Raw genomic sequence first — 26,290 nt, forward strand, 5'->3', positions numbered from 1 at the left:
AACCCTTTTGTATGCCCTCTTGTTTCTAGGTGTCAGCTCGATGGAGCATTCATTAGCTTTTATTTCTATGACTCGTTGGCATGTGACATGGGCTGCTATGACATCTAATGCAATTACCTGAAATGGCAAGGACCAGTAATGGTAATAGAACATGTTAGGTCAAATATCATAATTATGCTTATTACATTGAGAGCTTATTTTAACTTTAGGAGGCAGGCAACTTCAAAATATTGAAGTCTAAATTCCTTTTTAGCCCGTAAATCTTAGCCCTAAAATCACTTGTGTCTTTTGACCAAAATATTTCCCGAGTGACAATGCCTGTACTCTTTACCTCAGTGCAAAGGTCAACCCTTGTCTTAACTGTAGCATCATCCCACTGCTTTGGTATTTCTCTCTCAAAATATTCTGAAGTGGTTTTTAACCTGGTTGGCATCTTACAACTAGACTACTTCAAAATTAAGTTTCCCCTCAATTTAGCAAAGACTGCCTGTCAATCCTGGGGAGGTGCTGTTTGTTAAATCACAGGGTCCACTCCAGATGGAGGCCTGGTAGTTTAACAATGACAGGATTGAGGAGAGCTATCAACAGCTGGTTATTAGGCTCAGTGTGCTCATCAGATGATCTGTGTGGAGGACCTGAAGGGGGAAAGGGCCTGGGGGCAGCACAGAGCTGGCTGCTCCGATGAAAGGGAGAGTCACCCCATGGGATAAGAGCTCTAAAACACTGTTCTGGAGAGGAGAGGAGATGAGAGGAGAAGAGAGGAGAGGAGAGGAGAGGAGAGGAGAGTCACCCCATGGGATAAGAGCTCTAAAACACTGTTCTGGAGAGGAGAGGAGATGAGAGGAGAAGAGAGGAGAGGAGAGTCACCCCATGGGATAAGAGCTCTAAAACACTGTTCTGGAGAGGAGAGGAGATGAGAGGAGAAGAGAGGAGAGGAGAGGAGAGGAGAGTCACCCCATGGGATTAGAGCTCTAAAACACTGTTCTGGAGAGGAGAGGAGATGAGAGGAGAAGAGAGGAGAGGTGAGTCACCCCATGGGATAAGAGCTCTAAAACACTGTTCTGGAGAGGAGAGGAGATGAGAGGAGAAGAGAGGAGAGGAGAGTCACCCCATGGGATTAGAGCTCTAAAACACTGTTCTGGAGAGGAGAGGAGATGAGAGGAGAAGAGAGGAGAGGAGAGTCACCCCATGGGATAAGAGCTCTAAAACACTGTTCTGGAGAGGAGAGGAGATGAGAGGAGAAGAGAGGAGAGGAGAGTCACCCCATGGGATAAGAGCTCTAAAACACTGTTCTGGAGAGGAGAAGAGATGAGATGAGAAGAGAGGAGAGGAGAGTCACCCCATGGGATAAGAGCTCTAAAACACTGTTCTGGAGAGGAGAGGAGATGAGAGGAGAAGAGAGGAGAGGAGAGTCACCCCATGGGATAAGAGCTCTAAAACACTGTTCTGGAGAGGAGAAGAGATGAGATGAGAAGAGAGGAGAGGAGAGTCACCCCATGGGATAAGAGCTCTAAAACACTGTCCTGGAGAAGAGAGGAGAGGAGAGGAGAGAAGAGGAGAGTCACCCCATAGGATTAGAGCTCTAAAACACTGTCCTGGAGAAGAGAGGAGAGGAGAGGAGAGGAGAGGAGAGTCACCCCATGGGATTAAAGCTCTAAAACACTGTTCTGGAGAGGAGAGGAGAGACACCCCATGGGATTAGAGCCCCCCCATATAATGCTGTCTCTCGTTAACTCAAGACGACTAGCACGATTGCTTCTTAGACCCCTATGAACTCCTGCTGAGTGTGCCCTCTAAACCAATCAAACTCTAATGTTTTAGTTATCAGATTAACCATGGCTAATCTGTATGTGATCAAAAGACTTTAACAACATGCAAAGGGCCAGGGTGCATCTATAGGCTAAGGAGCTTTGTAGACTCCTGAGCACCTGATACGCTTTACAGCAATGGCATCAACAAGGTGACGAATAAGCTTCATCCCTAGAGAAATGGCATGCAGTCTGTTTTTAAAAATCCTCTTACAGCCTGGCGAATCTCATGGATAGATCTCTACCTATCAACTACCTGAGTCCCCCTCCTGTCATATGTTAGGCCCAAGGGGTATGGAGAGGGGGAGGCTCTTGACTGGACTGCCCTGCCCTTGATCTCTTTGGTCACACACCTGGAGCTCTCAGAAGACTCATCCATCTCCTCCAGAAATCATTAGTCTCCTTTGACATCATGTTGTGGCCACCCTCACCGCCCACTTCCAAGCTCCCATTGACTACCTCTCAACAGGGAACCATACATTACATTTCTAACCAAGCCTGCACTATTGATTGACAGGGAAACTTTGGGCTTAGGAGGCTACTGCTTTTTTTTAATTTTATAAAAATACATTACTGTTATTAATTTTGTTATTTCGAAAAAGACAACTGGGATAAGTAAAAGGCATGGAATACATGCTACATAAGAACCAACATGACACATGCCACTGCCTGTACCCTGCAAGTCGAAACATTATTCTGAATTGTTGCATTCAACAAAATAGGCACTGTTTACGTACCAGAAAACATGATTTTCATCATACACCTTCGAGAAGACTTTACAGTTGACCCAATACTATGTGTATGGCTCATCTATTCACAGACATTTAGAATGATGTAAATGCATCGTTTGGTGTGTTTTTCTGACAGGTCCAAACTGTTTGAGCAGGAAAATGTACAGAATATGAAATGACGGTGTAAACAGAATGCGCTGGATCAACAACAGTGCGGATCACTATAGGCTACACATTCCTCTGACTGCAAAGTGTTTATCAACACACATACCGATGGTCTTTTGATATCGACTGATTCATTCATTGACTTTTGATCGAATTGATGAGAATAGCCTACCTTAAGAGAAATCATATGATGATAACAGATGAACATGTTTTTGTACACGGTAAACATTTACTCCAAATATCGGGATTCGTTACTAATTGTATTACAATGTGATAAAAGACAACAAACTCCGCATTCATAACATACGTAGGCTATAAGATCATTCTAACGCGATACAAAAATGCAACGTAATATTTTAGTGCTTGACTTGTTTCGTTTAAGTTAGCTTTGAGTATGTCCCGCACAATCCTACATCCCTAGAAGAATGCAAACTGTCTTAAAATGTAGGTGTGCAACAACCTTTCGTCTTTCCAGGCAAACAGAAAACTAAACTCAGAAGTAAGTTAATACGCCGTGGGCTATACTCACCGTAAGCTCACTGCTAAAATACTGTCACATGAGATACAGATGGTCTGGGCTGCGGCAAACGGTATGTTATCCCGCTACAACACTATCACACTCTTGCCCAAATGCACCCTCAACAACCCGTTCCCTCTCCCGGCTGAAGCGGTTACGCGGACCGGCTGCCAGACAATGGAAATACCGCTCCTCTCTGCCCCTCCCCTTCTGAGCTGTGAGCTTTAACACTGCGAGCGAGATCAAGGCGAGCGCTGTTTAGTTTTTGGCAGGGCTCACTGACGTCGTTGGGATATGCGCTTTAAAATGCGCATTTTACAACTAGGCTAACTTTCGTCGAATGTAGCTTTTTAATGCACGTCAAGTGCATTACAGCTACATTGTCACTATAGTCCGACTTTTGGTGATGCATGTCAAAGGAGTTGCATAGCCTACTCCTATGACATACATCACAAAAAGTGGGACTTCAGTGACAATACAGATGAACAAAGCAGTATGTTGAGCCATCGCCTGGAGGAGGAACACAAGCAGAATTCACAAATTATAAAAAGAATATTTCTGGCAGCCGGTGTTGCATAAATTGAGTGATTCAGTTTTGGTGTCTCAGATCATGAAAAGGCCTATTGTGTTATGCCTATAGTGGTCTTGACCTAGCTTGCTGACAGTCACTCAAACACACTCTCTCTCTCTCTCTCTCTCTCTCTCTCTCCCACACACACACACACACACACGCATACAGCTCTGCCCCCCTCTGAATCACAAGGGGTGACAAGGCCTCCTGACTCCCTGTCCACTCATGCATGCAGCATTCCATCCATGTCCTGTTGTCTGCTCGTCGCTCCTCACACCCCTTCCCCAGGATGTCCTGAACAACTGGCCTCTTAACTCTGGCCCTCCTTCCCCAAGACCCTGCTGAACCACTCCGCACACACAGACTCTCTCACCAGCCTCCTGCACGTGTCCACAGATATCGCTCAAGTGTTCAGAAGATCGCACATACAGGGCGTCAAGGAGACAACACTCATAAACACTCCCAATGGCATCCAATCACACCCCATTAGACCCAGAGCAGAGCTTTCAAGACAGTGGGTTTGGAGAGGAATGCCCTCTTGTTGGTATGGTGAACTAAACGGCCTGGAATAGCAAACAGACTCATCCAATCAAAATGCTAATGAGAACGCTAGGGCACATTAGCTCCACAAGTGTTTCTTAGAGGATCCTCGGCGCACATTGTTTAGAGGAATTGTCATGCAAACATCCTGTGAGTCCAGCGCACAGCCTCCTCAGTGCTTTGTCTTTATTAAAATCAAACCGCCTGTAGGGGAACTCTCCCTCTTCCTCCCGTTCTCTCTGTGTCTCTCCGTCAGACGCTAAGTCTTTTTCATCTCTCAACCCCTCCATCTGTCCTCTCGTACAAACACATCCACACACTCTCACAGTATAAGCGAAACAAGCTGGTATAAGCAGAGCAAACTAGCCGGAGGCCGTCATTTTCAAGAACTGTTGACTGTTGATGTGAATCAGTGCATGGGAAACTGTTGTGCTGAAGCCCTCATGAGAAGGTGTCTGACAGCAACACTGGACAGCATCTCTGCTGCAGTCTAGCCATCCTGGGGCCTTGGGTCTCAGGTAGGCCTGGAGCAGAGCCTTGGGTCTCAGGTAGGCCTGGAGCAGAGCCTTGGGTCTCAGGTAGGCCTGGAGCAGAGCCTTGGGTCTCAGGTAGGCCTGGAGCAGAGCCTTGGGTCTCAGGTAGGCCTGGAGCAGAGTCTTGGGTCTCAGGTAGGCCTGGAGCAGAGCCTTGGGTCTCAGGTAGGCCTGAAGCAGAGCCTTGGGTCTCAGGTAGGCCTGGAGCAGAGCCTTGGGTCTCAGGTAGGCCTGGAGCAGAGCCTTGGGTCTCAGGTAGGCCTGGAGCAGAGCCTGGGCCAGAGCATCCTGATGGCATGGCCTCCTGAGCCGTGCTGCTGTTGCCATGGCTAAAGAATGGGGCAGGCCCCCCTCAATCTCAGGTCTCAGGGTGCTTATTCACTTCTCTGGCTTCATTTGAAATGCACACTGGCTTGACAATGGTGGGCTAAGCCTATGGGATGTGCGAGCAGCAAACAAAACAAAACAAAACAAAACAAACAAACAAACAACGAAAACTAATGTGCCTTAAATGACTGATGACTTCATAACCGAAGCTGCAGATTCCCTTCAGCTGTTCCCTCCTCAGACACAAGCTAAGCACAAGTAGTGTTAGACAACAAAGAGGCCGGCGGGGCGCTAAAAGTGAGTTTCTGTGAAAGAAGTATAAAGAGGTGTCACCCTAGGAGACAGACCTACATAGAGTTGAAAGCTGTAAGGTGTAAAACCAAAAGGGGAAAGACGTATAGGAAAGTACAGAGATATCCAATACAAAGGCCGTGGGGTATGAATTAAATGACATGAGTTGGGTATGATTCCAAACAGGAAGCAGTGGAGTGTTCAGGGGACACAATACAATACAGGCCTTTCTTGTGCTCAGATGCAAATAAGCACGACATACAATATACTGACAGAGCCACGAAGCAGACCGTGCCCCTTGTAAAACTACACTCGAACCAGAGCGGGTGGCTTCATTACACCATACACAGGTACCTTCCCACTCATCACTGTGTGGGGCAGCAGCTGCACTGTACACAGCAGAAAAGCACTGCAACGCATAATGAACACAGCTGCTAAGATCATTGGTGCCTCACTCCCTTCCCTGCAGGACACATACACCACCCGGCTCACACGAAAAGCCACCTCAATTGCGAGTGACACCAGCCACCCCGCACACAGCCTGTTTAGCCTACTACCCTCTGGAAGAAGATACAGGACCCTCCGTTGCCGCACCACCAGACTCAGCAACAGCTTCATTCACCAAGCTGTCAGGACACTAAACTCTCTCCCCTCACTCCTCCCAGCCATATCCAAATTCCCCCACCCCCCCTAAAATCACTCAGGACTCTGTAACAATCTGCTTCTGCACTTTTATCACTTATGGTAACACCACTCACTGTACCAAATTGCCCTTTTTTTGCACTACATAACCTCACTTTATGTAACTTATGCTGCTATATGTTTATCTGTATGTTCTACTTGTATTATGAAATGTCTTGTTTGTATGTTTGTATGTCCTCTCTGTTGTGCCTGTGCACTTATATGTTTCACCGTAGGAGAGTGGGAAACGTTTTTTCGAATACTTTGTATGTCTTGACATTTGAAGTAATTGACAAATAAAGCTACTTTGAATTTAACTTTGACTTTAACACCTCCTGTGTCAGGGCACGTTAAACAGTGCATATATAAACAGTGGTGCGTTCTGTGTATAAGCTTGATGGAGAAAGACAAAACACTAGTGTGCTGATGAATGTGCCGTCTTATGGCCACAGACAGTTTCTTGAATTGATGGAAGACAGGAATACGGTTGAATGCATTCTTAACTGGATGAATAACCTAGGGATCCGTGCTGCAGTTAGCCAAGCTTGCAGGACCAGCACTGGACTACTTCCTGTCCACACTGAATAATGTGATGAATTATAGCAGGGGGATTCAAATAAATACATTCTGAAATGACCTGGAAATGATGGATATTCTGTCTGTGTACTACAGCCGGCTAATGGAGCGGTGTTGTAATATTAGGACCATATGTTTGGAGATCCCGAAAAAAGACGTTAAAACCTGATAATGGCAAGACGTCAGCCTGCCGAATCAGAGCCAGTGTTGTGAGTGAAATGAAAGCCTTTTAAAAGAACAGAAATAACTGTGGCAATAAGCTACCCCGTACCAAAGGTGACAGCCATCAGCACATCCATTCCCCTCAATCAAGCTGAGTCATAAGGGAACAGATTGGTCATTAAAGACCACATCAGAAGCAGGACAAGTAGAGCATGACCCTGATGGCACAGCTGGGGGATTGTAGTTATGATGAGAGTCTTCATCCCACCCACTGTGACACAGTGATAAGACACCATTGTCTAGGAGCACTAATCCTGTCAGAGCAAACTGCCAATTAGAGGAAGAACACTGTGGCAGTAATGTATCCATGCAATGCAATGCAGAGAGAATTCCGGAGTGGAGAGAAGCTGAGGGCGAGATGAGACCATGTGGAGTTCAGAAGAGAGAGAAGGAGTGAAAACATGAGGTCCAGGCCAGGGCACAAATCCTCTCTAAAGGACTTGGATTACATATCCAGTGGAAACTGTCCTCGGCTGCCCATGGTGTCCTTTCTGCAGGGGATTTAGCACAGTCAGGGAGCAAACTGAACCTGTGCTGGAATCTCCCATACTGCTTAGCCCCCCTTTCAGCCTAAGAAGGCTCCATTTCCATGGATACCTGTGGAACTTTCTCAGGGCATTCTGTAAAATGGCCATAATGACTGCAGTGGGAGCAGAGATGCCAAAACCAACAGACATTGAGTACTCTCACCACTTATACACCTTAGAGCTAGCCACATGAGTTCACCTCTGATTGAAGCCTGAAAAGGTCTCATGCTAGGACCATCTCCAGTAGAGACAGCAATTTAATGAAACAGTGTTTCATTCTCTTGTGCATTCTTGATTAGAAAGTCAACCACAGTAACAGTGCTTGAGAAACTTTGCAGATGTGGCAGCTCAATCACTGAGAACTGTGTCTGCAAAACAAGGGAGTGACTTTTGCTCAGATGCAACTCAACAGCTCTCTAAGACCATGGCCTGAGGCTTGTTCCTTTCGTGTGTGTGTGTGTGCCTGTCACAGATCAGATGTGTTCCACTGTGCTTAATAAGTGGCCAGCTCTCTATTAGACCTCCATCCAGGTGGAACACAACAAAGAGCTGCCCTGTGCTGTAAACTCAAACTAATACCCAGCCCTTCTTTTTAGGGTCCACTTTGCCCCCTCACATTCATGGCCTCCTCAAGTTCTCTGAATATCTGTCAACATGCAACACTATCCACCTTTATCTACTCCCCCAACAGATGTTCAAATATTCAAAATGCATTCTGTAATCTATGGCAAATATAAATAAATAAATATATATACAGTATATATATATATATATATATATATATATATGAGGTAACTATTGTGCTCTTCCACATGTAACAAGACCTTAATTCAAATATCTGCCACTTAGAGAGGAAGCAGCGGTTTCTGGCAGGAAAACGGACAATCGCTCACTGCTCAGCATTGTTTGTCCTAAATAGACAAAACACATGTTACACTTCCTAAACCACAGTCTAGGTCCCCCCTGCTAAGGACATGAGTGTGTTCTCAGGCAGAAACAGTCATATTGTATACAACGTACACACACAAAGATATACACAGACCTTCTGATCACTAGTGTGGTATCTCTGGTGCATCCACAGGAATGGGACAGCAGACCACTGCATACACAAAGCCCTGTGTGTGAGCTCATGCTATAGAACGACTTTATATCTCCATCAACACTTGAGTCCACATGCAGATATACATGCACTTACACACTTTGAGATGCACACAAAATCTCTTAATGTAGATAATTAGAGAGTGAATGAGCATTTGTGTGTGAGTCTGTTTATCTGTATCCAAGTAAGTGTGTTTGTGTGTGTGCATGTGTGTTTGTGTTTGTGTGTGTGTGTTTGTGTTTGTGTGTGTGTGTGTGTGTGTGTGTGTGTGCATGTCACCTGGCAGGAGCACATGCAGTGACAAGCTGTGTTTCAGCATCAAGGCTAATGGGGGTCTGGGAATGTTCTCAGAAGTGGAGTCATAAATACCTGCCCTCAGCACAGGGGTCCTGGGGGGAACCGTCCTGATCCTACCCCAACAAACCTCCTCATACCTGCCATCTCTGCTCCATGTATGCATCATACTTCCAGAGCCCAACAAACCTCCTCATACCTGCCATCTCTGCTCCATGTATGCATCATACTACCAGTGCCCAACAAACCTCCTCATACCTGCCATCTCTGCTCCATGTATGCATCATACTACCAGTGCCCAACAAACCTCCTCATACCTGCCATCTCTGCTCCATGTATGCATCATACTACCAGTGCCTTGCACCAGGCATCATACTACCAGTGCCTGTCAGTTCAAATCTTACATCAAGCTACACTGCTATTCCATTTATGTCTTTTCACCAAAACTGAAAAAAGACTATAACAATATACAAGTGAAGGTGCCAATAGACTGAACTATATCTTTCTACCCAAACATTTCCATGCTCCCATTCAATGGACGATTCAACCATTAAACACATATGATATGTGACTATCCAGTTTTAGGGATGCGGAAAAGGTATATATGCAAGCAACAATCCATGCACAGCCCTCAAGGTCTAAGTAAAGAAACGTTCTGTCCTTACCTGTAGAGGTTGGGATGTCTGATACTAGTCCATACTGTGGTAGAGAATGAATAGGCTGCTGCACTACTTCCATGTCCAAAGGCTCTCACTCCAGCACCTCCTCCAGCTAAAGAGGCCTCAGGATAGGGACAAGGGTGTGTGAGTGCTGGGTGCTCCTGAGGACTATGGGCCTCAAGCCTGCGCTTCTGATCGCATGGCCTTGAGTAAATGAGCTCAGAGGAGGGAAGGAGGGAGCGAGAGGGAGGGAGGGAGGGAAGGAAAGAGGGAGGGAAAGAGGGAGAGAGGGAGGGAGAAATGAGAGCTACTCCCACTCCTCTGAATAGCCTTGTTAAGGGAACAATAGGAAGATCTCACCCAGAGTCCACAGGCCTCTCTAAAGAGGGGAGATTAAACACAGCTCAACTGTCCCTCTGTTGGTACACATCAACTCTGATCCTGACTCCCTCTACACGTTACACAACACAATAAATCTCTCTGCAGTAAATCACTGGCCAGGTCAATGAGCCAAGACCCAAAACCACATCTACACGGTGTAATGTACAGGAAAGGGCTCATGCTTAGGTGCAAAACTATGCGAACAGCATTGCAACTAACACATCTAATAGTCATGGAGAATGATGGGGGAGAGGGGGACTGGACTCCCTGTGCTCATAAACAGAAGGGAAGGAGAGCGGAGGTTGTGCTGACGGAGGTGAAACAGGCTTCTGGTGAATGGGAGATGATTGTTCAGCTGTTACTTCTGCCTCATGGCTCTTCTGCTGGGACGGCTCCCAACAAAACAGAGGCTTGCGCTGTTTGTCTTACAGGATCCCGGCCGCGTCCAACATAAACCAATGCACAGCAACGTGGTATGCTCCCCCTTACAAGGGCATGCTTGCATAAGGGCAGGGATTAAACACTTCCAAAGTTTACATTTCTGAGCGAACACTGCTGAGCCCAAAGACTGGCAAAAAAAGGAGAGGAAGATGCTGTTTTTTCATTAAAATGTTGAGAACCTCAAAAGACAATCAAATCTATAAACCCCTGAACTCTTTCAAATATATTTGTTACCATGCTGAAACCCCATCATGAGTCCACTAGTTTATATTTGTGTAAAAGGTAAAGCCAATCCAAGTAAGTCTCCAGAATCTGACAGCACTGTCCTTATACTCTGACAGCTAATATTTGAGGAGTACTCCAGTGTATGCGCTGACAAGATGGCTGACATTCCTGCTGTATCAGATGTAGATAAACTTCCAGGTTTTTTGTCTCTGAGTTTGACTTCATGAATGGTTAATCCTGTGGCCTGTGTGTCTAGGACGATCACTTACACTTGCCTGCCTCTGAGGGCCGGGCCGTGGGGCAGATCAGGTTTATCAGCCAGACAAACACACATACACAGGTTCATGTCAACACACATGGCTAACATGGAGGCTCCAGGAGACCGTATCTCCAGCGGCTCCAAGCACCCATTGTGCCGCAGCTCCACAGGCCTGTAACAGAAGGAGCCACAGAGCCCAGAGCCCATTCGATACCCACTGAAGCGGAGAGAAAAGCAAGGAGGTCAGGTCAGGGGTGAGAGGTGACATGGACTGTTTTACTTGGACTGTCCTACCTGGGCCAAAGGACCCAAAATGGAAGAATCACTGCACCAAAACGTGAACAATAACAAACTGTTAGAACAAAATATGACACCACTTAGCCCACGACGGTGCATTTCTGTGACAGAGAGTGCATGGTGTCTGACTACCAAGTGTACAGTAACGCGGTCGCTGGGTTCATGACTGTAACTAAGTAGCAAATGTAAAATGCACTTCTTCCAGCCAACAGTCATTGCAACAAGGCAACAACAACAAAACAATGTCAGCAGTGCCCCCCCCCCCCCCCCCCCCAATTTTCAAAAAGAAAGACAGAACTAAAAAGCGGATATAATATACTCTTTCAGACAAGCACACATACATACTTCAGCTTGCTGTTGACATAATACTGTTGGGCCACTAGTGCATGGCAGTCTGTCAGCAAATTGAGATCAATTTAATTTAGTCACAATCCTCCACTGTTCCGGCAGAGCTAGCTTCATCAGATCTGATTACATGAACCTGGTGATCTCCCTGAAGCACAGCACAGTCCTCAACACTGATTAAAGCTTCATGCGCCATGAGATCACCTACACTGACCAGTTTATCTGACGTGGTTGTTAAAAAAAGGAAAATAGCTCAACCCATATTATTCTACCATGATCCAGTTTGCCTCTCTGTGGCGTAACAGTGTGAGAGTTTGTCGTGACAACATGTGAGTTCACTGTGATCTTGTAGGCCTTAAAATAGTCTCTCAGTTCTGCCAGGACTCTGCAAATGTGAACTTGAGCAAGGGTAATCAAAGGTGTCAGGGCTGATGGTGTTCCTTTATCACGCAGTGCCCACAATTAGAGGAATTTGATAGTGCCTGTCCTATTGCATAGTATTATTCCACAGATTCAATATTATATTATTTTATAACCACTATCTTTCTAAGTTTGCACAGCAAAACACACTGGTCCATACAGAGGTAGTGAGTTCACATAGGGTCCATGTCATATAATTCTTCTGAATTTCCTAATATATATATATATATATATATATATATATATATATAAATGTTAAATGCCAGTGTTTAGACAGAGCTTGACATGTGTTTATGCTGCAGGTACTCATGCTCACTCTGATCACTCATCCATATAGGTCTGCTTGTGGACAGGCAATATCCCTATAGAAGCCACAGTCATAATATGACCTTTAAAGTCAGCTGACAGCTTCATCAGTGACTCTTAGCGGATTAAAGAGTCATACATGTACCCTACCACAAGTGTTAAAGACACGCAGCTGTTGTCTCTTAGCTCAATGCTAAGTGGACCTCGGTAGACATAAGGTCATGGACATGTCTCTTAGCTCAATGCTAAGTGGACCTCGGTAGACATAAGGTCATGGACATGTCTCTTAGCTCAATGCTAAGTGGACCGTGGCAGACATAAGGACATGGACATGTTTCTTAGCTCAATGCTAAGTGGACCTTGGCAGACATAAGGACATGGACATGTCTCTTAGCTCAATGCTGAGTGGATCGTGGCAGTGAGAAGGACATAGACATGACCGCTAAAGCAACAGCAGCAGCAATTGATGGTACACATGTCCTGAAGCAAACAAAGTGCAAGAATGGATCTCCTTAGGTTGCCTGGCTTTTAACACTTCATTAACATATTGAACAACTTTTAAACCAAATTGTAACATCTCAATGACTTAGAAATATGGATTTACATTAAAATCAAACAATTGAATAAAAACATGCAGTTGAATACAATTGCATAATATAGTGTCTTATCTGAATATCTCTACAACAACTACAGACATACCTTCTGCAAGCATACTATTCTGGCAGCAGCTTCCTGAGGGGTTAGAGGCAAGCAACTATCCCTGCAATTGTTACATATCACCAGACGAGTACACACAGGCTCCAGTAAATCTCCAGCTTGACAGCGCACAAGTAATTGAACACAATCTATAAACCAAATAATACATCTGGCGCCGTTCGGCTCCTCACCCAATGAGATATTAAATTCCACAGAAATGCGCTTTCAGGCTCACATGTCAACTTGTTGCATGAAGCCATCCAACATATTCAGCTGAAGCCATGTTCTCAGCGGAGCCCCAAACAGCTTTTATAGTACTTAGACCAAACATTTAGAACCCAAGATGTAGGACTGGTTCCTCCTTTCAAACCAATGCAAAGCCAAGCATATCTACATATTTAGGGTGCCATGGCTTGCCTGAGTGAATCGGCTGTTTGGGAAAGTAAGAGTGATGCTGCTTTAAGTCCCCTGGCAGTGAATTCATCAAAACGTATTCAACACATCTTTAATGCCAGATTTGAGCCTTTCCCACTGAACAGAAACAGGTTGCTCCTCAGTGCTTCTAGGGAGGAGTTTTTCCAGACAGAGAAAGGGATAGTGTCTGACCAAAGCTGTATTTCAAAAATGGGTCGACCTATGCCAAAAGCAAATCAGACAAAGGATGGAGCCTTAATCTTTGCCTTGGCAACCGGCCCCATGTGTTTGGAAACATCAGGAGATGTCACAGCTCAAGAGACATTCCATTACTCTCTGGAGACGTATGGATATTTCCACTTGTTTCAGTCCAGGCGTAAGACAAAGAAATACAGTTTTAATGATTTTCAGGTGACATGCTGTCTGTAAAAAATAAAACTCCTGTTCCACAATGCAATCATGTGAAACTTTTCAAAAGCGTTTCTATACGTGTATCAGGTGGCAATTTTAGAGTTTCAGACTATTTTGTGGAATCCCAGCTTCCCTGTGAAGAACTGGACCGGAAACCCCTGTCACGCTCGCATGGGAGAAGCCAACCATACACCTGTTCTAAGCCATGGAACGTCACTCAACTGTAACCTCTGAAGCACATTCTGAAGTTGTTTCTGCTCATATGTATTGCTAAGGATTTACACAGCCCAGAGAATATACACAACCTGATTGGGTACAGCCAAATATCTCCAACAATCTATCACAAAAGAGAGAAGCAAGGTGATTTGAAGTTGACAATTATGACTTATTTCAAAGGACTGTTTCAAATCAAAACACATCATAATGACCAAGTCAGATATGAAATGTGTCAGTTGTGAAAACATATTTGAAATGTGAGAACAGGAGTACGTGAGCAACGGAAAAAAACATACCCAAACAAGACGCTGTCACATTCCCTGGCTGTAAACTGTTATACACTGATATAAGGTTTCTGTCCAGCTATATATAGGAGACACAAACAGTGGCAGAAAGGGAAACATATGCTAGGATACACACTCAGAGAGAGAGAGAGAGAGAGAGAGGAAGAGAGAGGAAGAGAGAGAGAGACATTCACACCAATGTAAAGACTGTCAGTGGTACTGCCACAAACATTTCATTTCACTACTAGTCTCGATTTTTTTGTTTTTTTGAGGTTTGTATTTACAATCTCAAAATTCCATAAAACACAGCATGTCCCCCAAAGATAGAAGCTGTCAGGGTGAACCATCAATCATGAACCCAGCTCTCGAGTACTGGCTGGGAGGAAGGGAGAGGAGAGGCCAAACAGCTCAAATGCATTCATCAATATAAAGTGACAGCCCCTATAAAATCACTATGCTGTGGTCACATGTGAAATAAACAACCAAATACTGGCCATTTTAGCTGTACCAACACATATTAATGAACTGTTCGCCTTGAGTAATATAAAAAAAATACTATAGCTTGACATTGATCTGATTTGACATTTATGCTTTTACCATCCCCACAAATACATATTGAAACAGATGTTTAATAATTGTACAAAATCAAGATAAAAAAAATAAACACAAATAAAAACATGTTTATCTTCTTTGACACCTTAGTAACACAAGTCAAATTGAAATTAAAACACCATGCATCTTTTACTAACACGTCCCATTGCTCCATGTGTCTCTGGGAAACCCATGTGTTTGTGTGGGAGCCCTTGGGCCTAATAACTCCTGCTGCCTGCCTGCCTGCCTGCCTGCCTGCCTTTCTCCTGCCTGCCTGGCTGCCTGCGGAAGCCTCTGCTTGTTGTGACAGCCCCATGGCGGTGTCCAACGGCCGGCCGTCAGATGAGTCTGATAAGCATGTTTGTGCTGCACGCCCGGGGTGCCCCTGTCCACCTTGCCAGCCTACAGCTGCCTTGTGTGCGCTGACAAAAAGCTGCAGAGCGCAGCAACCCTGCCTAAAGCCTGCTCCATCACAACAGAGAGAGTGAACGAGAGAGACAGAGAGAGGGAGGAACAGAGAGAAAGAGAAAGAGAGAGAAGATAGGAAAAAACAGCGACTATGAGAGAATCGAATTGGAGTGCTGCAAAAGTGCTGACAGAGAGGAACTTGGCCAACCCGAGACTAAGCCAGCCAAAACACACCCCATGATGTCATCCTTTATTTCTTTCAATATGCTTCACAGAACCATTTCCCCTTATCTCACCCCCTTTCAGGCAATCACAGTCTTTTGCAAGGGTCATGTGTATGTATTTCACAGTCAATATGCACCCTCAAACAAAAACTTCTAATGAACTCAAATACACAAACCTAGGTGCATAAGGCCTCCACTCATACATCTTACACATCCATGTTTTAGAGACTGATGCTCCTGGGTGATGCTCCATGCAGATTTTCCCCATCAAATCAAAAAGCACTAAATAATTCACGCAGTAAATGTAAATTCCGAGGCACCACTCTTAGTTCAGAGCTGAGGTGGAACCACTCAGTAAGATGCATCTCCTGCAATTTACAGAAAAGCATTGTGTCACCGTGGCAGCACATTAGCTAGATGACTGGTTGCCATGGTGAAGCGATATGATTTTCCACAGTGTTCAAGGCCTTCCTGACCCCTTGGCCTGTTGGGAATGGAGTGAGGGAGTGTCTGGGTAGAGGAGTCCCACTCTTCTCCATCTATCTCACAGCCAGCACTAGCACCCCTTGCACCTACTCCTGCCCAGTAACAGGTCACCCATATGGGGCCGCCACGGGGCTGGTTAGGGGCTGTGAGTCCCACCGTCATTGCCTGTGAGTAGCCTACCAGACCCCCGGAGAGTAAAATTAGACATGGGGACATTATGCTGGCAGTATCATGAAGCATTCCGTCACCTTCACCAGAGGTTTGTTTTTCAAGAAAAGTCAAATGAAATGTTATGCTTATTAGAAAATGTTTAGGGTACACAAACGGAGATGCTGCACATCATCAAAACTACTTTTGCCAGAGATTTGCCAGAGAGGAGGAAAATGTAAATGTACTTGAACATTTACATACCATCTGAAAACTGATATTTAAATTTTTTTTTTGATGGGGATCTGTTAAAATGTGTTCTAAAAAAAAAAGATAAGAAGGCTCCTCAGATATAAGACCAAGAGCTATAAACATGAGATATTTCTCCTGTTCCTAATCTTTAGCATGGATAGTAAATGTGGGGTGTTTCCAACATTTACACAAATGGTCTCTTTTTGTGTTATTAATGTAATTTATTGTACTGTATTAAATGTTTAACTTTGTTAAAGTGCACACATGGAACTCAAGGAAGATATATGCAAAAGCTAATCTAAATACTTTCAGGTCAACAATTTCAGTCATGTGTTTTCTTCTACCTAGATTGGGAGTTTAAAAGGCTGGAGTAGAAGCCACACAATGGGAGATATGTACATGTCTACATGTTTCTCAGGGACAAGAGAAGAAGCGCTGATGGGAGATGTTTACATGGGCTGTGAGTCCCACCGTCATTGGGAGATGTTAACATGTTGCTCAGTGAGGAGAAGAAGTGCCTGCTAGTGATGATGTGGAAGGCAGAATGTGGGCCAAATCAGATCAATGTATTACTCATCATGTGCAATGTGTGGTCTCCCTGCATAGTCTGAAACTGTTTCTGAATCTGCCAATAAAGTTACAGTTAAGAGTGGGACACAATTAAATTTCCCAATATGTCTGTGGATTCTATGAATTCTGGTCAGAGAAATGTAAACAAATATAATTAAATGCCTAACACACATCATCAGAATGAACAGGAATGCTGTCAAAATTAGGTTTTGTCCACAAAAGAAGAAAGTGAAAGTTGTAGATTAATATATGTGGTGATGAATAGCATATAATTAATTTGTCAATGATCAAATATTTTCATCCCACAACAATAAACAAAACCTCTAAACATTGTAAGCCACATCTGTCTTTGCCCACAATTTAGCGATGACACATTGAATACCTGCCATCGGATTTTCACACAGCCCTCACGCTGACAGGAACATGACTGCACCATTGTGAGCGATCCAATCAGCTGTTCCGGTTTGGTGGCTGAGCAGAAGTAAACATTAAAGGATGGCTTACTTCCTGTCCCAGCTGCGTTTGAGCCAACAGTTGGACTACAGCAGGGGTCCAAGCCTTTCGAGGTTATGAGCAGCATTCAGACAGATGATATTCATGTCATCTGCTAATCTGATCAATTCTAGCCTGGAAAGCCCGTGGTGGTGGTCTCTCTCTCGGTCCAGTGCCAACTCCTGGTTCTCTGGTTCGGCCGACAAAGGGCCAGTGCTAGCCGTGGGAAAGATGGATAGTTTGTGTTTTTTTCCCCTTTAATAAAAGTCTGTCAAATAACTTAATCGAGAGAAAAAAGAGAAGAACTCAGTGTTCTCTCTCTACCATCTGACACGTTAGTGTTGGACAGCGACAAGAGTGCGGTCTGTGTTCGCAAACATATCCAGATGTGTATTGCACTGTAAAAGCAATAAGAGCCATTCTTTATGGATTTTACTCCTGCGTGAAGAAACATAAAGTCCTAGCCTGAGTGTTTTTGATCAGAAGGCTACTTAACACAAGGAATACGGAGGAGCGAGAGTAAGCCTCACAGCTTAAAAACTATTTCTCACTTGAGGCAATCTAATATCACACATACTGTATATTTGCAGATTCGGAGTGAGCACATGAGAAATCCCAGACCAGGACAAGCACAGATGAAATCCCTTCATGTCAGAAAGCCTCTGAAGGAACAAGAAATAGCAATGGAAAATACAAACTTTAGAATGAGAGTCAAGGTTGGGAGACAGGTCCCCTCAGTTCTCCCAGAAGTCTACCAATAATGTTCCCTGACTGCTCCCCCCTCCATCTACATGGACACCTATGCACACCTCACACCTGTTCTGTCCTGACAGGAGAACTGAAGCTGAGTGCTATGAATATACATGCCACCCACCTAGGTTGGAGTTCAGGTCCATTGAGGGTTTGCAGAAGAGAGTCCAGTCTTCCTAGACGTGAGAGAGAAAGAGAGGCACAGTGTGGACTGCCCCACACCGAGCAACTCATCTGTCCCTATCTACAACTACTCCTTTTCTCTCCCACTCCTCTCTCTCTTGTGTTCCTTCCCAATGCCTGCTTCTTCTTCTTCTTCTTCTTCTTCTTCTCCCTCCACCTCCCTCTCCTCCTCCTCCACTCCACCAGCTCTTCCTCCCTCTCCTCTCCCCTCCTCTCTCTCTCTTCGGCACACGTTCTCTTTTCGCACAACGTGGCAGAACTGGCAGGTAGACGCCGTCAGAGGGATGGCAGTGCCACACGACAAGGTCAGGGCTGGGGCTGCAGTCCGCTGTCTGTGTGTCTGACCCAGCAAGAGAGGCGAAGCGAGAGGTTGAACAGAGAGCGTGAGAGAGAGAGAGAGAGAGCGTGAGAGAGAGAGAGAGAGAGAAGGAGGGGAGGTGGGTGACTGAGGGAATGAGAGATAGAAGTGAAAAAATGGAAAAAGAGCGGGCTGCAGTGGTAAGCGTGAGAGACGCAGACGGGGGCCAGAGGAGGGTCCTCTGCTGTCTGGAGGAAGTGCTGGGTAACAGGGCATAAATCCACCTTCTTCAGCCCCCCGTGGGTCTCGGAGGGGACCTGTAAATCTGGCGATCGAAGAGCAGGCACTCTGCCAAATTACTCACCCCTGCCGCGCTCTATAAATACAGAGCAGCTACCAGCAGCGCGCTAAAAGCCACCCTGATTTCCTGCCCACAGAAAAGCCATTCCATCCAGCATATGGGTGTTTAACAGCTCTCCCACTCAACTTCTTAATCCCTTTTGAGTGAATAGGCAAGCCAAACATCATTAGCAGCCATTAAGAGGTATTGAAGATCTACAGGCTAAATGGAAGCCGCCGTTCTGAGTTTAACATGGAGCTGCTGTCCTATGGTCTGTGATTTCTTTTTTTTTTTAAAGAGAAAGAACTTGAAATTATAACTTCTAGTCCTGTTCCACAAACTCACAACACTTCCCTAAGAACACTGCTACAAGTCAGGGCTGCACTTCACCTTTGCCTTGTATAGGCCACACAGAGTCTAAATATGCTTCAGGAAAGCAGGGTGCTAATTTGATCCGTGTCCAGACCGTGTGTGTGTGTGTCTGTATGTGTGTGTGTGTGTGTGTGTGTGTGTGTGTGTGTGTGTGTGTGTGTGTGTGTGTGTGTGTGTGTGTGTGTGTGTGTGTCTGTATGTGTGTGTGTGTGTCTATATGTGTGTGTGTGTGTGTGTGTGTGTGTGTGTGTGTGTGTGTGTGTGTGTGTGTGTGTGTGTGTGTGTGTGTGTGTGTTTGTGTGTGTGTGTGTCTGTATGTGTGTGTGTATGTGCGTGCATTGGGCTATGTGTGGGGGAGGATGATGAAGAGTTGGCCATGTCAGCCAGGGCTCCTCTGGACCATCATTGCTTTGGTTATATAAGTGTCTGTGTTTCCTCTCCTGTCTCTGGCTCTCTTCTCACCCCCGACTCCTCCAGATTCTCCACTGTTTCTCTCTACTTCACAGGACCACACATTCATAAACACTCAATCCATCTCTGTCTGGTACATACACACCTATGCCCAGTTAGAGAACATAGACACACGCATACACGCACGCACACACTTACTATATATCTTTTCCTCTAGCCCAACTCAAGAGACTCTGTTTCACTGAGTCTGTTTTAAATCTCTCTCTTCTTATGTAATCAGGGCTGTTGCTGCACTGTGTTGGACAGACAGTGTGAAGACGCAAGTGTGCCAAATGATCACACACACTGGAACTGGACCCCACGAGGGAGGCTGTGCAGTAGGAGCTGAACCTCCAGCATAGTGCTGACTGCACTCACCAGCGAGAATGCTGCAGTAGACCCTACCATTCAGGAGAAGCCAGGGAGGGGGTCAACCTTAGGAATTCTACACTGTGCTCTCAAATAGGGGAGCAGTGGCATGCAGAAACATAACATGCTCTGGATATTCAGTGCTACCATGAGAACTTGTAATACAGATTTCGAAAATGCCATTACTAACTGTTGAAGAATATGAAGTTTAAAGGACCAATATATAATAAATGTACTGTATTAAATCATAAAATGACGATAATATTTCATCAGGGATTAAGGAAACATGCTAAACTGAAATACTGGCTTCTGGACCTGGGCTGCATGACTAGAGAGGAAGCTCAATGCAAGTAAATATTGGAGATGCATTTGAAAGATGGAGACAGCCCAGAGCCCAGAAGGATTTTAAGACAGATGCCAATAGATGCATTTTCTCCTGAACAGGTAAGCCTTGACCTCAGCTAAGGTTAGCTAACCCTCAAGTAATTTATCACGGTTAATAGTAGGGATGGGCATTTTAAGTCATTTCAACATTACAGTCCTTGAATTTATACTTGTGTGTGTGCAGCTGAGTTATCAAGGCAGTGAGTATTTGAGACACACAGCCGGTGAAGTTATGCCAAGTAGGGCTGGCTAACGCTGTCATGCGAACACGTGCTAATGTGCTGCTATCAGTCACACCGGAGGAGAGACTGTTTCCTACCTCACCAGCAACCAGCGGGACAGAAATATAGCCTACGACAGAAACTACAAGTTTGAGACTAAATTGATTCAATTTATGAATGTGACCACTATACGATGTATGAATACTGAGGTCCAAACATAGAAATGTTGCTCATGCCTATCACAAGCTACTAGCTAGCTCATCTATCTTATCAAATAGAAACCATATAGGCCTTCCTGTTCTAGAAGAGTTTATTACATTTTGGATGTGGTCAAATCCAATGAATGTGGTCAAATTTCACCAGCGTTAGACACCCTCCTATCTCTGTTGTTCTTCCTCTGGCTCTTCCTCTCTGTAATTTGTGTCTTGGACCAGGACTATACCTGTAAAGTCTCATTTTATCCGTGAATCTCACAGACTTTCAACATATATCATGTCTCATTCTCTTGTACCAGTAGGATCTGCAGTCTCTTTCTCCTTCTCCTTTCTTTAGCTTATCCTTTGAGTCTGGGGAGGAACGGGAGGGTAACGCTCTAAAATTGTATACGCTTGGTTTCTGGGTTTACATATAAACATGTGAGTTGGTAAGATACAGCCTATTTGTTCTTTTTTGTGTGAAAATGGTGACGTGGGCCGACTGTGAAGCACTGTTTGGAATTGTAAATCTATAGCACATCAGTCTCAAGTTTGGAGGAAGTCAGACAGAAATACAATCTCATTTTAGTGTTCCAGAGTATGCACCAAACATGAGTAGTGTGTCCTGTGTGGGTCGCTCAGCGGCTATGCTGCAGTGGTTGTTATGGTAGCCGTTCCATTTCTATTTCGGATGAAATCCATCATGCTGCCTGACAAATGGGTCTCATCACAGACTGAGGAGGAGAAACCCAACAGTGGTCCGGGCATCATGCTGTTTGGCATCAATAGCATATCGAATCTTAAAGGCGGCGAAGGCACCAGGCCTTTCTAAACCTTCCCACAGAAGGCAAAAAACAATCTGCTTCACTGCAGTGTTAATGCCAGTGGTATTTGCGAGTAATATCTTCAATAATGGGTAGCAGTCACACACAGAAACATTAGCCACTCCAGCCTGGATTTCTGCCCCCTTAGAAGTGCAGGGCCCCTGCCAACATTAGGGCAGGCAGCTTTCAAAAGCAGCTGACACATTCAGTCGTGACTCTTCTTTTCATGGTGGTGCCCTGGAGGCTCTGTGCCCTTACAAAGGTGAGGCTCTTTGTCACAGCTCTAATGGGATTCTGATCCCTAGGTGCCTCGGTTCTCTTCTCTCCTCCTCTGCTCTACACCTCCATGCATGAGGAGGTGCCTTTCTCCTCTCCTCTCCTCCTGGGCTCTACACCTCCATGCATGAGGAGGTGCCTTTCTCCTCTCCTCTTCTCTCCTCCTCTGCTCTAAACCTCCATGCATGAGGAGGTGCCTCGGTTCTCTTCTCTCCTCCTCTGCTCTAAACCTCCATGCATGAGGAGTTGCCTTTCTCCTCTCCTCTCCTCCTGGGCTCTACACCTCCATGCATGAGGAGGTGCCTTTCTCCTCTACTCTCCTCCTCTGCTCTAAACCTCCATGCATGAGGAGGTGCCTTTCTCCTCTCCTCTCCTCCTGGGCTCTACACCTCCATGCATGAGGGGGTGCCTTTCTCCTCTCCTCTCCTCCTCTGCTCTAAACCTCCATGCATGAGGAGGTGCCTCGGTTCTCTTCTCTCCTCCTCTGCTCTAAACCTCCATGCATGAGGAGGTGCCTTTCTCCTCTTCTCTCCTCCTGGGCTCTACACCTCCATGCATGAGGAGGTGCCTTTCTCCTCTCCTCTCCTCCTGGGCTCTACACCTCCATGCATGAGGAGGTGCCTTTCTCCTCTTCTCTCCTCCTCTGCTCTAAACCTCCATGCATGAGGAGGTGCCTTTCTCCTCTTCTCTCCTCCTCTGCTCTACACCTCCATGCATGAGGAGGGGGAGGCAGTTGGCCCTGCAAAGTTCAGGGAGATGAAAAGCTATCCCATCACTCTTTACTGCATAGTAAATGGCTCTGTTTTAGCATGGTGTGTGTGTGTGTGTATGGTTTGTGAGCGTGAGAGTGTGTGTGTGTGTGTATGGTTTTTGAGCATGAGTGTGTGTGTTGCTCTATAGGGCATTCTCAATTTCAAAAAACTTTAATCAAACTGCTTCTTCAAGCCAGCTCAACTTCCTGTTCAAAAGAACTTCACAAGTACAAAGAAAAAATTGATTTGAAAAGACTGGTCCTCTATGGCTACAATCCAGAGTGATGTAGAAAAGTAATTGAGGGCAGCAAAGAGGTTGAGCCACTGAGGGCAGGAAAGAGAGAGTCATTGATTTTCCTCATTCAAGGACCAATGACATTTCACTTTTTCTTTTGTTCGACGCAAACAGATCAAGCCGAAGCTGTACCCTACCTCAGGCAACAATAATAGGTTGGTGGTGATGCAATTAATAATTAAACACCATAATGCACCCAATAAAAAGGCATACAATTTACACAATCTACCACCTAGTTCTTTCCACCCCAGGGCTGGAGTCTGCAGAGCAAAAGAACGTGTCATGGAAGCACCATGGAAATCGTTGGGAAATGACCATGGCTCCTCCTAATGGTATTTCTGTTCACTGACTGTGGGCGCAATTTCACAACCAGACATTTTTCACTTTGCTTAGCGAGTAGCGGGCTGCGTCGGGCTGTGTTGGGTAGAGAGGGAAAGGGAGAGAGTTCACTTTGCTTAGCGAGTAGCGGGCTGTGTCGGGCAGAGAGGGAACGGGAGAGAGGGGGGGGGGGGTTCAATATAGATGTTAAACACGACCTTTTAGGAAAATAATTTAGTCTTGTTTGGCAATTAATGTGTACTGACCTCTGGGGGAAGTTGGCTGTTCTTTACGTCTGCAGTTACTACAGTGGGGACTGATCAACCAATGGGAACGCTCTGATGAATATTCATAGTCATTTTTATTAATTATAGTTTTATAACCGACACGACTTGTGATTACTTTCTGTGGTATAGGGGGATTTTCCCAAATTGGCCTGCTACAGGACGGACTCTTGGTGTGTGCAGTGCTAAGCCTGGCCCGGCTGATAAGAGGCTCTGCAGAAATAAGGGCATACTCAGTTCCTCCCAGCTGATTAAGCTGAGCTGGCTCTACATATGGAAAGCATGAGAGGAGTGGGTGTTTTGGCAGTGAGTGAGGGCGGGAGAGGCCATGAACTCACAGTGTGCCATATATCACAATCTATAGAAGGGAAAATCCAGCTTGTGTGTGTGTGTGTGTGTGTGTGTGTGTGTGTGTGTGTGTGTGTGTGTGTGTGTGTGTGTGTGTGTAATCCTTCACTTTTGTAACTGACTGTTGAGTCAGGGTCTGTTAGAAAGCGTAGAGCTGGGCTCCTGGTAGTGGCCCCTCTCTGTTCTTCTGAATCCTCTGCTCAGAGGTCTGACACCCGTCCTCTTCACCTCCTCATACTCCATCTACCCTATCAGCACTCCACCCGTCCTCTTCACCTCCTCATACTCCATCTACCCTATCAGCACTCCACCCGTCCTCTTCACCTCCTCATACTCCATCTACCCTATCAGCACTCCACCAGCTGCAGGGCCTGAGACTCAGCCCCACGCCACTCAGGCTACAGGGACAACAACCAACAGCAGAAGACTAGGGGTGGATATGAGTGTATGTTTGAACAAGGTAGTGTGTGTATGTGTGTAATTGTGTGTGTGTGTGTGTGTGTGTGTGTCTATGTGTGTGAGTTAGATCAGAAAATTAAGCGTGACTTCAGAGTTTTCCCCTTAGGTCAATGAGTGTATTTACACATAGAACCTACCCATATTCCCAAACACACACACACACATGCTTACACAAAGTGAAGCCATGGGAAAGTTCTACGTGGAGGTCAGGTTCCACTCTGAAGAGACATAATTGCTGACTTTCCCTCTCTCTTTTCATATACCCCTTCCTCTGCACCACTGAGCTTGGCATGTCTCAGATAAACATCTCTATTCTCCGCTCCCATCAGCCTTTGCCCCAGAGACCGAAACAATCCAACATGTCTGCTTCAGAACTCCGACACAGACGGCCCATTGCTGCTCCGTAGAACTGAGCATGGGGAGAAGGCGAAGCATCAAGTGGGAGGTGGATGACACACGCTCTCTCTAGAGACAAATATGAAAGCAATATCTCCTCCAGCACAGGCAATGACAGCCCTAAAATTACCATTCATTCCGTCAGGAGAGTGCCGGAAAACCAATTATTTTAATCTCTTATGACATTTCATCAAGGCGGGTTCTCAAGGCAGGCTGATGGATGGCATTGGAAATTCATCCATCCAGAGGCTTGTGTCACTGCTGAAGACTGTATTCGCTACAACAAATGTAAGTGTAGTCAGCGCAGGGAGAGAGAGAGAGAGAGAGAGAGAGAGAGAGTGAAAGTGATGATACGCCACATCCTTGACAGAAAAACATGCACAATGGGATGTACGTATGACAGAAGAATCCAATATCACGCTGTTGTGTTTAATCATAATATCACCACAGCCAAATAATCCATTACCTAAAGACAGGACAGGGTGTAAAATGACCAACAGAGAGTAAAGATCACTGAGGGCAGAGCTTTAGCCTATTAAAGCTGGTTTAATATAAGGAACTGAAGCCAGGCTGCCACTGCTACTGGCCATCCCATACCAATCTGATTAAAAGCAAAAGCACTGCCATATACCATACATGAGGAACACGGAGCAAACACATTAAATGTCAAAAAAAAATTCAAGCCCACTTTACTTACTTACACACACACACACACACACACACACACACACACACACACACACACACACACACACACACACACACACACACACACACACACACACACGCACACACTCATGCAAGACCACATTTTATAAGTTTATTCCCAAGAATATGTAGACACACTTTTAAGTACTCACGCTAACTTTCATCCTTGTGTTGTGAGCGAGGCCCATTACAATCGTTACTGAATAAATATACTGATCCACACTGAGTCCAGAGATAACACCTAACACTCACACACACAAACACTCAAAAGGTTAAAGTCAAAAGTCTCATTTTTATCAACCTTTTGGAAATGTCACATCCACATAGAAATGGAAGCATGCAGTGGTTGACTGACACCCCCCTCAATAAACATCAGATAGATACAGATAGAAATGTGAAGAGCTGAGAGAAGGTCCAGGGGAAGATTCCATTCATATGAAAATCAAGGAACTTTACCATTTCTATTCTCATTGATGAATGTTCATTGTTATCTTTGTCCTGAAGTAATCATTTCACTCTGAGGTGAATACATTTCACAAAAGTGCAAATGGCAGGCACATCATTAAACAAATCCTTTCAAAAGCTCTTGATCTCAATAAAATAAAATAGATAAACGATCTTGGAACGATATTTCACTTTAAAATATGTTTAAGGTACATAATT

General features: G+C 45.2%; 1 protein-coding gene across 4 annotated transcripts in view; it reads right to left on the reverse strand.

The window, feature by feature from the left end:
• The window catches only part of arhgap24 (Rho GTPase activating protein 24), a 115,129-nt gene that overhangs the window by 20,862 nt on the left and 67,977 nt on the right, over positions 1 to 26,290 (reverse strand). The window contains exon 1 of one of the 4 annotated variants that reach the window (XM_080847190.1): positions 18,281 to 18,893. The exons of 1 other annotated variant lie outside the window; for it this stretch is intronic. In XM_080847190.1, coding sequence (XP_080703316.1) covers positions 18,281 to 18,302 — 22 coding nt within the window. In that variant the 5' untranslated portion in view covers positions 18,303 to 18,893. Of the gene's footprint in view, positions 1 to 3,233; positions 3,264 to 9,547; positions 9,643 to 18,280; positions 18,894 to 26,290 lie in introns of those variants that run through there. 2 more of the 4 variants (XM_080847189.1, XM_080847191.1) reach the window with 2 other exon arrangements.

The sequence above is a fragment of the Sprattus sprattus genome (assembly GCF_963457725.1).
Source record: "Sprattus sprattus genome assembly, chromosome: 11".
NCBI classification, from domain to species: domain Eukaryota; kingdom Metazoa; phylum Chordata; class Actinopteri; order Clupeiformes; family Clupeidae; genus Sprattus; species Sprattus sprattus.